The sequence below is a fragment of the Argiope bruennichi genome, chromosome 8, assembly GCF_947563725.1.
Source record: "Argiope bruennichi chromosome 8, qqArgBrue1.1, whole genome shotgun sequence".
Classification (NCBI taxonomy): Eukaryota; Metazoa; Arthropoda; class Arachnida; order Araneae; family Araneidae; genus Argiope; species Argiope bruennichi.
Genome location: NC_079158.1, coordinates 112,084,964 through 112,101,225, shown reverse-complemented (window position 1 = coordinate 112,101,225; position 16,262 = coordinate 112,084,964). Strand labels below are relative to the sequence as shown.

Genomic DNA, 16,262 nt, shown 5'->3' with positions numbered 1-16,262 from the left:
AGCAGTGCTCCAGACGCTTTTAAATGAAGCAGAAAATGATTTTAGTGATAAGGATAATTGTACAGAAGAGTGTTTCGATGAAAGTTCGCATTCAAATGATTCTGATATGTATGTTCAAACATAATTAATTTTTCTAGTGATAATGTATTTTGAAAAATTTATAAAATATATTAATATGCCCATATATATATATATATATATATATAATATAATAATTTATAGGTTGATTTTTATACTAGTTCTTAACCAGTATGTTTAAAATACCCTAGAAAACCATGCTATGAAAATCACACAATCCCAGAAAAATAGGGCCAATTTTACCCATTGTCAATTTTTTTTATTTCTCATATAATTGTTGAATTTTACATCATATTGTCTTCTATATACTTTCATATACTGTAAAAATAAATATGATTAAAAAAGTAAAAAGTAATATGTTTTTTTTAAGAATATTATGTATTGTAACATGTAATTTGAGAAGAAAAAGTATGTTCCAACGCATTTACTTTTTTCAATGATAATATATTTTGAAAAAAATTTTAAACATACCTAAATATCAAGAAAAATATCTTCAAAATATATTGGCAGTTTTTGATACTAATACATTCATTGGAAAATTTAATTTGAATGTAAAGGAATTGTGATCTTGTAGACCGCACCTCCCCAGTTAAGTCCTAAAGTTTCACCTCCCCAGTTAAGCGTTAACTGCCATATTCCTGATCTAACATGAAGCTGTTTTTAGAATTTATTTTTAGCATTATTATTATGTCATTTAAAGTAATTTTCTCAAAGTTCCGATTTTAAATTTGGCCACAAAAAAAAAAAGAAAAAAAAAAAAAAAGAAGAAAAAAAGATGAATGGAACAGGTTTGAAATTGGTTGATGTAGAATATATAATTATATTCAAGCTGGCTTTAATTTTGTGTTAAGAATTTTAAGGATATTTCTATGATGATTATCTGCAAAAGGACTGTTAAAATCCTTTTTAATCATTGCATGTTTGAATTAATGTGTAGTGATTCTTTAATATTTTAACTGTTTATTCCTTATAGTATCAGTCTTTTCTTATTGATGGACTACTTTGGATATTTTTGTATTGTGGTAGCCCCTAGGCTTGGTTGGCATCCTTCAGAATATGTCAAGTTTTATTATGCAGAATTTAACCACTGAGGCTATACATCTCGGTTGCTTATTGATTGAAACTTGAGGAATATTTTAACATGTAAGTATTTCCTTTTGAGCTATGTTCTTGGTCTGTTTCATACATTTCCTCTCCCCACATTGTAAACTGACATCGGTTACATTTTCTCTGGTAAAATTGAAATAATATCTCATTATATTGAAGATATTGATTATGTGTTGTGTTAATTATTTTTATATTTTAATTTTGTTCTACATACCATTGCTTTTCATTGAATGTTAGCTTGCATTTTTAAAAAATTATTAACAATCATTATTATTGATCATTATACTTCCCTAAGACTTGTCAAAGGCCGTATTGCTTTCATATACAATTTTTAATTATATTCTAAAATATTTGGTTTATTCCATTCAATTTTTATATTTGTTAAATGTAGCATGATTATGTAATATTTTTAACTAATTGGAAGCAGTGTTATAGAAAGATTAAATGATTTCCAATCTTCTTTGCCCATATTCATTTATGATCTAGTAAGATTTGCTATTTGGAGAATATTATCTTTTGTTTCATCCACATTTTATTTTTTTAAATAATGACATAACTAAAATAATGTCTTGTCTCTGTGATGCATGCGACTGCCTTAAATCTATTACTAATATGAAATTTTTAAAAAGATTTAACATTTTGATAATAATTTTGGTTTGGATTAGCTGTTTGGTGACAAAAGTATAAAAATATTGAGCTAATAAGTTAATCAATAGTTAAAATACATAATTCTTATAGGTATATTTACTATTAGTAATAATAAAATATTTGTAAAGTTAATCATGTAGTGAGAGGTAGAGCAAGAAATTGTCATAGAAAAGTTTATAGTCTTTCCTTAATGATTTATTTAATTTTTAATAAGAAGTGTTAAATTAATTAGCTAATACTAAATTTTTGATTCTTAACATCATAATAATATTGAATAATTTTTAATAAATGATTCAACATCAATGGACTTAGTCATCGAAAGTGAATTATTCCATGTAATTCAAGTTTCAACAGAAGATAAAATAAGGGGAAAATATTCTCCTTAAGTTATTACTTGATGATTATCTAAAATTTTGTAGATCGTATTTTTTAACATATTCTTGATAAAAAATATATAAATATATTATTTTTTTTTAAAATTAACTCTTTAGATCACCAAAGTAACTGAATTTTAATATTAATGTACAATTTAATAATTTATAAGCAAGAATGAAATTTGAATTCTGATGGAGAAACATGAAAGTGCCAAATTATTATTTTCTGTTATTAATTCTATATTTAACCATTACTCATCATTGTTACAATGCTAATAGCGAGTAAAATTGTGAACTAAATTATTAGAAAATAGACAGATTAGTTCCTAGTTGAAAATAAAATTCTAATGAATTTAATGGTATAGCATTTATACAAGTTTGCATGCAGTTGGAACTTCTTTAAATAATACATCGATTTCAAATATAAAATATAATTTTTTTTTTTTTATGGATGAAACAGATCTATTATCAAAAATTGATGACCCCCCCCCTTTTTAAAATAAAACATCAGAATGAATGGAAATAAGTTAATGAATATTGATTTGCTATTCTTGTAGATTGAAGTTGCATGTGACTACAGAAATATCTGTTAAAACTATTTAGAAATAACACCGGAAAATCGGTTTTGATGAAGTTTACCAAATTTGTTACTCGGAAATAATGAATGGGAATAACAAATTTAAAAATCTTTAAAAAAATGGCTTTATTAGTATATTAAAAAAAGATAAAGTTTTTTTTTTTTTTTTTTTTTTTTTTTTTTTCCAAATCAAAAGGTTAAAACAAGAATTTAAAAGCATAAGTTACAGGCAGAAATCTTATAATCACATTTGTAACCAGTTTTAATTTATATACATGTTATTGGCAAAGTATGAAATCCGGCATTCTATAGAATGGGTAGGCATTGTATATAATGCCTAAAACTATCTGGAAATGATTCATATTTCATACATTTCTTTAGCATTCTGTAGAATGCCAAATACGAAACCGGCAAAGATTAAAATACATCTGAAAAATGTAATGAAATGTCATTTAAGCCTACCATGTTGCAACAAGTTGGTTAATTTTGATTTTGTATTTTTTATATGAAAATTTTGTTCTGTAATAAGAAAGGCATTAATTTGGTTTTTTACAATTTTAATTTTTCTTTACATATTTTGAATAAATTTTTTTAATGGCACTGCTATAATTTTTTCAGAATAACATTTGTATTTGTGAGGAATGCATGTAATTTATGTAATAGCCTTATTAGGACCTTTTTCCATACTTTGCCTAAATAGCATTCGTCATTCTATAGAATGCCGAGGTATTATATACATTAACTGGGGAAAGTGTATAATAATTCTCATATTTCATATTTTGCGTAAAAATTTCTGGCATTGAATACAATATCCAGGCATTTCTAAACTTTTTGCCTGTGATATTTATTGCCTCTTTATAGCTTCTTGTGTGCCTTTTGCTTTTATCATTTTTGTTCTGTTTTCCAGAATTTTTAAAAGAAAATTATTTTATTATACCTCATAATATACTAATAAAACAGTTTCCCTAAAGGTTTTAATAATTTTTTTTTGTTTTTTTTTTTATTTATTTTTGAATGATATTCATTAGGGCTTCAAAAACAAGGTGTAAAATATCTTAGCCTTATTCAGAAATTGAATATTGTCTTATGGAATTGCAACATCACAAATTCATCTTTGTTAAGTTTACAGCCATAGTTTATCAAACATGTAAATTTCATGCGAAGGAAACTGTCTCCTAATAACAATATAGATTTATGAGAACAAAAGCATATTTTATGTATTTAAACTGAAAGAGTAGATTTTTTTAGTTCATATTAGTAATATTCTATTCTAAGAATAAATTTTATAATTTTTATATCTGTATATTAAATTCTTACTTTAACTTTTTATCAAAAATATTGTCAAAACAAAATACTAATAACTTAAGATTCTGTTGGAAATATTCTAAGCATATTGGGTTTTAATCATATTTATAATGCATTTTTAAACATTAATGACTAGAAAAAAAAGGTATCCCTTGATTACATTGCCTCTTAATTTTCTTTTACTATTGCTTCATTTTTAATACAAAATATTTTTCCTACTTTTTACTGCAATAATAAATTATTTAAAAACCTTTTTATTTTGATTACTTTCTACTTTTTTTTCCTCCTTTATATATTTTATAAGGCATGGGTACATGCCATATTGATTCAAAGTTAATATTTCAAAAATCATTTCCCAAATGATGCCAATTCTTTGAAATCAGTTTTTTAAATTAATATATTAATTGGTAATCCTAAAAGTAATTAAATTTTCTATTATCTTGGATATCTATGAAAGTAACTGTACAAAATGTCAGTACTCTTATATACAAAGAAATTGATTAAAAAATTAATTAAAAAATTTCATCATTTCAGGTATGAAACATGTAATCTTAAGTGGAAGTATTTAAAAATTAGTTTCACTGTGAATGCTGGGTTACTGTAAAAGTAAATAATAAGCAAAAAAAATAAATAAATAAATAAATAAATAAATAAAATTTATTTTATGTAATTTTAATTACACTTCAAATTAATTAATTATTACTCAGTTATATCTTTGTTAAAATTTATCTACTTTGAGTCTGAAATTTAATTAGTTTATTTATCAACTGTATTTTTTGAACATAGGTTCTCCCCCCTCTCGTAAGTATATTATAAACCCAGCCTTTGTTTCTTATAATAAAGACATGGTCCATCCTAGCAGTGTTAGAAAAAAAAATTATTATTAAGATTTATTTTCTTTTGATTTTTAAATTAACCAAGAACAAAAGATCCTAAAAAATATTTATTTTATTGTATTAATTATTAAGAGTATTTAGGAGACAAATTCAACAATTAAATAAAACTACCATTAAAAAAAATTAGAAAAGATTTCAAGGTATATAATAAGAATTCTAAAAACAAATTATTTATTACAAAGGAATTTATGATCTGTCATTTAAAGTACAATTATCTTGAAGCAAGACAATTTTATAAATTTTCAAAAACTTTTAATTAGTTTTCTTTTGATTGTTTCATCTTAATCAATGCACAATTAACTTTGTTGGACTTAAAAAAGAGTCTGTGTATATATATTATTCATTAGAATTGAAACTAGGAAAATCACAAAAAAAGTAAATAAATAATTAAAATAATATTGAGTTGTTCGAAAAGTAATTTCGTTTTTTTTTTTTTTTTTTTTTTTTTTTGGAAAAAGAAAGACAATTTTCGTATAATGAATAAATATTTTATTAAATTATATATTGGCCATTCTGGTCCAACACCTTTTGCCATCTTTCTGGCAGTAGCATGATTCCACGCTCATAAAAATTTTTGGTTTTTGCTGGCAAAAAACTGATCCAGGTGATTTTTGACATCTTCATTTGAAGTAAAGGTTTTACAGTCCAAAAAATTTTACAGTGACCGGAACAAATAATAATCCGAAGGCGCTAGATCTGGAGAATATGATGGGCAGTGTATCCCATTCAAGCTGTAAAAGCTTTTGGCGAGTGACCAAACTTGTATGAGGTCTCGCATTATCTTGGTGGAACACTTCACCTTTTCTGATTAATTCTGGCCTTTTCTGTTGAAGTGCATCATTCAGTTTGTCCAGCTGATGACAGTAGATTTCCGAATTAATTGTTGTGTTATCTGGTAAAAGCTAAAAAAAAAAAAAAAAAAAAAAAACCCGATTTCTTTAAAATTCCACGAAACAGACAACATCACCTTTTTTGATGGATATTGGCTTTCGAAATGCTTTGAGCCGTTTTATCTTTTTGTTCCATGATTTCTTGCGTTTGACATTGTTATATACAACCCATTTTCGTCCCCAATAATGTTGCGCTTCAAAAATGGATAATTTGCGTGACGTTTGGGAAGCGAATCACAGACGTCAACGCGACGACACAAATTTCAGCTCCGTGAGAACATGGGGAACCCATATATCCAGTTTCGAGGTTAAAGCCAGGCCTTTCAAGTAGGGATGACAAATATTTTAAGAGCGGTTATTACGTAACCAATATCAAAAAGTCACAAATACAAGTGATCAATACCTTTCAAAGAGGGGTGTGATTCAAATCCTTGATACGATCTTACTGATGATATTTCGATTACAGGTTTTGGATCACGATAGAAAGTAACAATCGATACGAAATCACTGAAATTTGCCGGAGCGGTGACTTCACTGGAAAGTAACAATCGATACGATCTGTCCAATGGAAGCTCTCGAAAGAAATCTGTGATTGGATTGAAAAGTGAACGGACCGGTTATTGGAATTATCGTATCGTATCGTATCATTGAATTGCATATCACTGAAATTTATCGCAGCGGTGATTTCACCGGAAAGTGCGAAGTCACCGATATTCGTATTTGATGATGCACTATTCCATACAGATCATTTTTTATTGCTCGTGACATGATTGACTTTGATTACCTGTACTCTGTTTACTGCTGGCGCCATCTATTGGTAGAATATAGGACTAAAGTAAACATTTTAAAGAAATGACATATATTTTTAACTCATCTTTTCCAGAAAATGGTTCACTCTAATAAATAAATTAAATAAATAGTTTTGAGAAAAAAAAATAAAATTTAAGAAGTAAGCTGAAACAGATAAATTAATTCAATCACACGTTAATTAAATTAGTAAATTAAGTATTAATTACAATTAATAAATTTTATATTTAATATTAAGTAATAATTTTTAATTAATAATAGGATTGAAATAACAGATATTTGGAATGCATATTTAAAAATAACAATAGCAATATTATTTGTTATTCAAAAAATCGTGGACTATGCATCTCTACTTTCAAGTGGTCATAAACAGTTGAATTCGATAAATTTAACCTCTCACCGATCTCACGTGTTGTTATTCGCTGATTTGCATCAACTAATGCTTTTATCGTGTCAACCGGCCTTCTAGAACGTGGTGCAAACGTAGACATCAAAATTGCCGAATCGAAATTTTGCAAACTAGTTCTGGCACTGCCGTAAAGTAAAATATGACGAAAATGCTGCTTATTGCTCTCCATATTTAAAAGGGCACCAACCAAAAACTACTGCGTAGAATTAATTGAACTTTTTCATACACAAGCCTTGCTATATCAACTCTCAAAACGTATAATGATAATGCGGCTTGGGAAAAAACGAAATTGCTTTCCAAACAACTCAATAGAACAAAAGGTAATAAATACTGAATTTTAAGATAAAAAAGTTTATGATTATACAAATAATCAATATTTTAATGCGTATTAGAATTCTTTGTAACAATTAACATGGATTAAAATTATTACAATTTCTGGTAGAAATGCAAACTGTGTCTCATGTTATTTCATAAGTTGATATTTTCGCGTTTGCTTTTCTTTAATTATGTAAATAGGCCCAGCATCTTGAAACAAATTATTTCTCCTTCTTTTGAAATACTTTTCAAAACTTCATTCAACTGATTTATTTACATGTTGAAATTTACTTTGTTGAAATTTTTTAAATAATATTTAACATAATGACCTATTTTCATATTTTATTCATGGAAAAAAGAACTTAAACCAAGTTGATTGACTACATTTAAAAACTGAAGTTGTGATAATTCATTTGCTATAAATTTTGCTGTAGCTACATAATATATGTTATTGTAATTACATAATATTTTATTTTTTGAGTGTCAGACAAGAGAAATAGTTATATTAGTTAATTTTAAAAGATAGGAATCAATTTATGTGGGTATCATTAGTGTAGAATGTTGTGTAAATTTGTTATATTTTATTTTTATTTATTATATTTGTTAAATTTTATGTAAAATTTTGGAAAAAACATTTCATTTCTGAGAATATTTATAATTTAAAGATAATTGAATAACTTATAATCTGGTTGTATTTTAATAGAAACCGAAATCCAACATTTGAAATTCAAAATGAGTTTTATGGACAAAGATTTTGATGCTGTTGCTGCAAAGCGCATAGATGAGGTTCAGAAAAAACAAAGACCAAAAATGGATATAAGTGATGCAAATAATAAAATCAAAAAGATACTATCAAAAAGTAAGTTACGTGTTATGTATATTTACAGTATATTGATCAGTATAACTTATTGTTAAATCTATGTAACATATCATTGTCGCATGCCTATATATTTCATGGCATTTTTTCTTTAAAAAGCATCCTCTATGAGCCATCTGACTTTTAATTTATGATGCAAATTTGAATATTATTATGATATATACAAATATGATACATTTCTGTGAATATGCTTTTTTTTTTAAATTGAACTTTATTATTGAAATCAATAAATTTTCTTTTATGAATTATTCTGTAATCTATGTAATATCTTGAGCATTATATTATGTATAATTTTATTAATTTTATTTTTCAATTAATCTTGCTTATTTTACTTCTTAGTATTAAATATTTTATGAACCGTAGCTTTTTTTTATTCCAAGCATGTGTCATGTCTATAATTATGGTAATTTTAATCCAAAGGTAGCAGTTATGTTGCAAGTATTTAAAATTATTTCTGGTTTCTTTAATTTTTTCATAATCTATTTTATTAATTGGTTGCTTTAAGATGCGAATATATCTACTTAATATTTTCATTTAAAAGATAAATGTTTTTAAATTAAATTTAAAGTGAAGAACTTTTTTATAGAATTTAATCTGAATTAAATCAAATGCATCATAAAACATTTTGAGATGTCAACTATTCATTAAAACTTGTAGCCAAAGTCCTTTGTTTGTGCTAATAATTTTACAAATTTGAAAATTTGCAAGATTTTATAAATTATGAAGATTCAGTTCCAAAGAAGAAAAGATATTTATTATGATATAAAGATCTTTTTAACACTTAGATTGCAACAAGATGATTTTCCATTTGTATTGGTAAACAGAATTTTTTTCCTCCCTTTCTCTTCTGAATTGGAGCTAAAGCAAAGGGAAAGGCCACAAGGGGCTTTAAAATTGTGGTGACTACAAAATATCATAGGAAGTTTTGAATGGTCTTGTCAATTTCTGTTATATTTTTAATGAAATATACACAGAGAAAGTAATCTCAAAAACTCACCATTGAAATTCTGATAAATTCCCACATTATATATATATATATATATATATATATATATATATATATATATATATATATATATATATATATATATATATATATATATATATATATATATATATATATATATATATAATTACAAATCTGAATGTTGCTTCTTAGCATGGTTAGTTCAGTTAGTGGAAAGACCATTTTATGATCCCTGTTGGATGTTGATCGGATGTCAAATCAGTGATCTCAGGGATTGGCAATTTGGCAACATAATAGATAATACTGGAATCTTACAGAATTTCGGGGATAGATTCAATTGGAATCGAGATATACCTGATTGTTCCAGAACCGTCTCTGCCTGACTCCGGGAGCCATTAAAGGCTGGCAGTCTAAGTTGAAGACAATCTTGGAAATAGTCGCAAAAAAGTTTAGAGTTGCATAATGAGTCAACAGTGAATTATTTGGATTAGTCCAGCTAAGCACAAGGGTTGAATGTTTGAGCTGAAGTGGTTGCTGAATTGAGCTGTGTGCCCAATTTTGGAATTTACTGTAGAAGCAGAATCGAGTCACATGAGAAGTAGCCTGTCGTGTAATAGGGAGTTGGCAGTTGGATGCAGATAAAGCGAGGAGACAGTGGAGAATTGCAGGCATTTGGAGAGACCGTAGGGAGTAGATACGAAGATTCCCTCCTCCTGCTGAATTCTGTCTGGCCACTTTGTGAACTGTGATTGTTATTACTACTACTACTACTGACTACTACTGATTACTACTTTGGGCTACTGTTTGTTGTAGTGTGTTGCTTGCGTACATCTTGGCTTTACTTTGCATTTGTTTGCGTATTCTTGTCTTCGTGTTAATAAAAGTTGTTGTTACCGAGGGCTGTTGATTATGTTTCTTCATCGACTAACAAATTGAAAGAATCCTGAATTCTTCTCCCTCTATATTATATTATATATATATAATATAATATACAGGGTGTTGCCGAATTCAACCGACAAATTCAGAGGGTTGATAGTAGGCATCAAGAGGATAAAGAATCACCATACAACATAGGGTCCCAAATGACATTTAGTAGGTAAAATTCACAAAAATATAAAAAGTCTGAGAATTGTTGAAAAATGTAAAAAAATTAATAAAAAACATAACAAATGATGTTTCAACTATGAATTGTTTTTAAGTGAAAGTTAAGTTTTGTCGGTCGAATTCGGCAACACCCTGTATATATATATATATATATATATATATATATATATATATATATATATATATAATATAATATGTAAGCATTATTTTATGTGAAGCTGGATGCAGTTTAAAGACAGTGAATATACTTTTGATTTCGTGATGTCATTTTATTTCATTTTAAAGAAGCAAGCATATGTACAAGCTATGAGCACACAGAAGGACACAGAAAAGGAATGAGGAAAAAGCTCTTGGACATTTTATCCCTGGTCTTATATAACCTATGATTTTGATAGAGAAAATATTTACAGTGCTAATATATTATGAGATTTTGATAGGGATTTTCGTTACACGTGTGAACAAGGCAGGGGAAACACAGGGAGATTTTAAAAAAGAATTTGCCTGATCAGCGGTATTTTGTCTCTTTAAGTGGAGTGTGGGAAAGTTAGGCTTTTAGCTGATTCAGCAATTTAACAAAGCTTCTCTTGAATTAATTAAGTAGAGTCAATGGAATCGGATCACGAAATAAGAGAATGAACTTACTATGGCCTAAATTAAGATAAAAGATTGGAAATTAATTAAATTGAAACTAAGAGTTTAAAATAACATTACAATTTTCCCCCCACTGCAAGACGCAGAAGTATGTCAGGGCCCTTGACACACGGCCTTACCTTACAGTGGTGGTCAAGTAAGAAACTAAAATTTAAATGCATGTTAAAAGTGATACCTGAGTTTCCCTTACCTTTACAATAATAATAAAATCATTTTGAACAAGATTATATAAAGCACAAAAAAGATAATGTGATATCTGTGAAAATATTAGATAAATATTCAACAACACCAAAAATAATAATATTAAAATATGCAATATACAAATGATTTTCTGCAGAAACTCAGTCTATTGTCTCTCAATCTGTAAGATTGTCTCTATTTGATGAGGAATGTCTCTAAAGAATGTTTGCACACAGTGTCCTTTAAATAGTAGAAGGCTCACCAAAATGATCAAATTGAATGTAAAATATTGGAATATATCAAATTTAATTTATATAATAGTAATATATCAACATAGTTCTGATTTTTGTATGTAACACTTGAATCTGAAAATAATAATATGAGATTCAAAATACTCTTATTATAACATAAATATTTAAAACAAATGACATAAAAATGTGTAATTGTAAAAGAAAAACGTTAACCCACAAGTTAGCTAATTAGTGGTGAATAGTAAAACCTTGTCCACCAATTTCTAGTAGTGGGGGAAACTTAATGACCCAAAATTAGGACATCAAGAAGGGGGCATAATTCTTATTCTCTCTCTACTCTCATCCAGGAATATTTATTTCCAAATTGGAGAACAACATATCCAAGATAAAAATAGAAAGGGATAGAAATTAATTGTGAGGTTGACTCTATACTCGCATCTCAATAAGACTGAGGTATTTGAATGCATGTTGTGATGGCGCTTATCACATCATCATCATGAAGAAAAAAAACTAACTCTTACGAGTGGAGACAATGGGCCAACCTAAGTTAGGGATTATTTGGAAGAAGCATGGGAAATAAAAGAATTTTTTTTAAATTTAAATTATTATTCATGACTTAATTTTAATTTTTCTGGTGGATAATATGTTCTTAATTTTGATACATGGACAATATCAGTAGCTTTGTTTGTTAATGCATTTGGTTTAGTTATTTCATAATTTACATCTGAAATTTTAGTTACTATTTCATATGGACTTGAAAATACTGTAGATAATTTTCTATGATTGGGGTAATTAAATTCCTCATACATTACAATGTCACCAGGTTTGAATGGAGAATCTATAAATCTAGCATCATATTTTATTTTTATCATGATATTTTATTGTATTATCTTTAGCTAATTTTCTGGCTTTTTCTACTGGAGGATAGACTTGATTTTGAGTTAAGGGAGGAAGATAAGGTAAAGTGCCAAATAACAAAAATGCAGGAGGAAATTTTGTAACTGAATGGGGTGTTAAATTATATTCATTGATTACTTGTTCCAAAAGTTTAGTCCAAGGAATTTTAGTAGGAGAAGAATTGACCTTACACTTTAATTTAGTTACTATTGACTGGTTAACACTTTCACATTTCCCATTAGTTTGTGGATGATGTGAAGATGTTAACAGATGCTTAACACTGTAATTTCTGAGGGAATGTTTGAATTTAGATGAGGTAAAAGCACCATTTCTATCAGTTAATAATTGGGAAGGAACCTGAATTTGGAAAACTTGCTTTAATATATTAATATAAGTTTCAGAATTTTCATTTTTGGAAGGAAACGCCCAAATATATCTAGTCGCATGATCAATTACTATATGAAGAAATTTTTTAGTTGAATTGTAATAGTTAAATCCACCAACAGTATCGACAGAAAGACATTCAAAAGGACGATCTGTGGGGGGCACAGCCTGTAAAAGGCCAAATCTTTTTTGCTTTTTCTTTTTATTTAATTGACAAATATCACAATGTTTAACAAAAAGTGCAATATCTTTAGTAATATGGGGCCAATAATACTGAGGAGTAATTAAATGTATCATTTTTTGAGTGCCTGGATGCCCAAATTGTTCATGAGCTGTTTGCAAAACTTTTCTTCTAAGAGAAAAAGGTACAACTATTTTAAATAAATTTTTCTTTTTAACTACAAGTACATCATTAATATTTTTATATTTAGTATCATCTAAATTGTCTAAATTTTGATAGTGTTTTATCTCATTTAATTCCAATAAATGCACAGAATGTTGGAGATATTGAGCAGTAGGATGCCTTGATAACATATCGGCTTCAAAATTAGCTATTCCCTTTAAATATTTAACTTCATAATCAAACATGCTTAATTTTAAAAACCAGCAAAATAATCTTCCCCTTAAATTTTTTACATTTTTAAGCCAAACAAGAGCAGCATGATCAGTATAAATTATGAATTTTTTCCCATGTAAATAATAATAAAATTTATCAAAGGCATCTACTGTTGCTAAACATTCCAACTCAGTTATACGATAATTTTTTTCATAAGATCGTAAAGTTCTTGAATGATAAGATACAAGATGTAATTTACCAGAACAGTCAGGTTGTTTTAGAACAGCTCCAATGGCTAACTGAGATACATCACAAAAAACATGAAGAGGTAAATTAGGGTTACATAGTTGTAACACTGGTTTAGTTATCAATTTATTTTTCAACATTTCAAAAGCTTTTTGACAGTCTTCTGTCCATTGCCATGGTGTATCTTTTTTAAGGAGATTATTTAAGGGTTCTCTTATTTTAGCATACGAATCAATAAACTTATTATAAACATTTACAGAGCCAAGAAAACCTTGAGGTTGCTTGACATTTTTTGGAGGTTGTAATTTTTTAATACTTTCAATATTATGATTATCAGGAGAAATGCATCCTTCTTTGACTTCATACCCCAAGAAATTAATTTTATCTTGAGCAAACACGCATTTAGAAAATTTTAATTTAATGTTTTCTTTTTCACACATTTGAAAAATCTGTTTTAAATGATCATAGTGTTCCTCTAATGAGTTAGAGAAAACTACTATGGCATCAAAATAGTGACATGCAAAATTTGAAAATTTATGTTTATTTAAAATTTTACAAATAGTTCTATTGAATATTGCAGGTGCATTTTTAAAGCCAAAAGATAGGACTTGAAATTCATATAAACCTTCAGTTGTTACAAACGCCAATTTATGTTTATCTTGATCATGCAAGGGTATATGCCAATATCCAGATGCAAGATCCAAAGTTGAACAAATTTTAGCAGTACTTAATTTATCTAACAAGGTATCTATTCTAGGGAGAGGTTCTGCCTCAGATTTGTAAAGGGAATTAATTTTACGATAATCAATACAAAGATGGCTTTTTCTATTTTCACCTTTTTTATATGCTAATGTTACAGGGGAGGAATAATTACTAGTAGATTCTTTTATTAAACCTGCATCTAACAAATTTTTAATTTGCTTATTTATTTCAATTTCATCAGTAGCAGAGGTTCTATAAGCCCTTTGTGAAACTGGTAAATCAGATGTTAAATTTATTGTAGGGGGTTCCATTCTTATTTTACCAACAACATATTTATTTTTTGCAAACACATGAGAATATTCTGACACCAGAGATAACACAGGTTCAGATAGTTTATTTACAATCAGAGGTGGGAAAATTTCCTCTGAGGTATTCACTACTTTGACCTTATTATCACTAGTGTTATTATTTTCAACAATATGTAAAGATATATAATTATTATTGGTATGCAAGTTGGTAATAATTTTTCCATTTTGAAATATTTTATTTTTGTTACAATCTATAATTAATTTATATAAAGTACAATCTGGCAGTCCTAAAATGATATATGGTAAAGGATTGTCCATAATATATAATTTGATTTTCTTATTTATTTGGCCAATTTTTAAACATACGTCACAAATTTGGGTTAATTGGAATGTTCCGTGAGCTTGTTTGACTCTAATAGGGTTTACATTTTTTCTTGTCAAGTTAAGTTTTTTTACAATATCTGCAGATATAATTGAAAGAGTAGATCCTGTGTCAATAACAATATTAACATTACTATGAGGGTTATAAACATTGCCCAAGTTAGCTAGACTTGGTAAAGTTGAGATGTGTCCGGACACTAATAATTGTCATTGTGCCGGGTCAGGGGCCTCATTAGGAGAATTTTGTCTCGTTCCAGGGTTTTGAGAACAGCCAAGAGGAACTTCTATGCACGGGGAAGTTAAATTGGCTGTTATTGGAAAATTTGTCATAATTTGGGGTTGATGAAAAGGACATACTTGGGTCCAATGATAAGCATTTGGAATACCTTTTTGCGTACAAATTCTACATGGAGAAGGTGGTAATCTTTGTTGAAAATGCAAATTATGATTATAGTTATTGTAATTATTGGGACATGGCCTTATTGAATTATGATAATTTTGTCTAAAATTATTGGGAGCTCAAGGAGTAAAAGAAATTTGAAATCTATAATTAAAATTATGCTTAGGTGTAAAAGGTGCTGGTTGCCTTATTTTGATTTTAGTTTCATTACACCTGTCTAGGTTTGGTTCTGAAGATTCTTCCATTTTAAATAGTTTAGTTGTTATTGTAAGCCATTCTGTAGGGGTACAAGGAGATTTTATGCTAACCAATTGTTGTAGCTGAGTTGGCAGTCCATCAGTAAGATCTTCTAAAATTAGTTGTTGGTTAAGGCCTAACTGTCTGCCATAATTTAATTTTTGATGGAAATAATCGACTAATTTAGCATTTTTTGAATCAAATTTCAATTGTGAAAAGTCAGAAAAATTAACAATATTGGGTTGAATAAATTGTTCATTTAATATACAACATAAATCTTCAAAATTATCAATATTCAAACTATTTATATAATGTGTTAAAGTTGACCCTTTTAGAAATTTAGCAATATTTTTAATTTTCCACAAATCATTTTTGTTATTTTCTTGACAAATTTTGTTAAAATATCCCAACCATAAATTCATCTTCATCCCATTTTCAGGATCAAAAGGGATTATGGAGAGTTCTTGGGATATTTTTTCATTTTCTTTTTTATCAATTTTAGCTTCTGAACCTTCAGAATTTATCTTGTTTTTATTTTGTTTGAATTTATTTTGTTTTATCTTTGTCATTCATTTTCCAGATCTTAACAACATTAAAGTATATTTCAAATAAAAAACATTATAAATTTATGCATAAAATTTTAAAATATAGACTTGATAAAGGACTAAAAATTCAATATTTTAAATAACACTATAAAAATATAACTTGCAATAAT

At 27.5% G+C, this 16,262-nt stretch overlaps 1 protein-coding gene across 2 annotated transcripts in view; it reads left to right on the top strand.

Annotated features, from left to right (window-relative positions):
• LOC129980822 (terminal uridylyltransferase 7-like) overlaps window positions 1–16,262 on the top strand; it is an 85,844-nt gene that overhangs the window by 1,116 nt on the left and 68,466 nt on the right. Inside the window, exons 2-3 of one of the 2 annotated variants that reach the window (XM_056091223.1) lie at window positions 1,052–1,221; window positions 8,110–8,265. In XM_056091223.1, the coding sequence (XP_055947198.1) occupies window positions 8,139–8,265 (127 nt within the window). In that variant the 5' untranslated portion in view covers window positions 1,052–1,221; window positions 8,110–8,138. Of the gene's footprint in view, window positions 1–1,051; window positions 1,222–7,166; window positions 7,412–8,109; window positions 8,266–16,262 lie in introns of those variants that run through there. The other variant, XM_056091224.1, reaches the window with a different exon arrangement.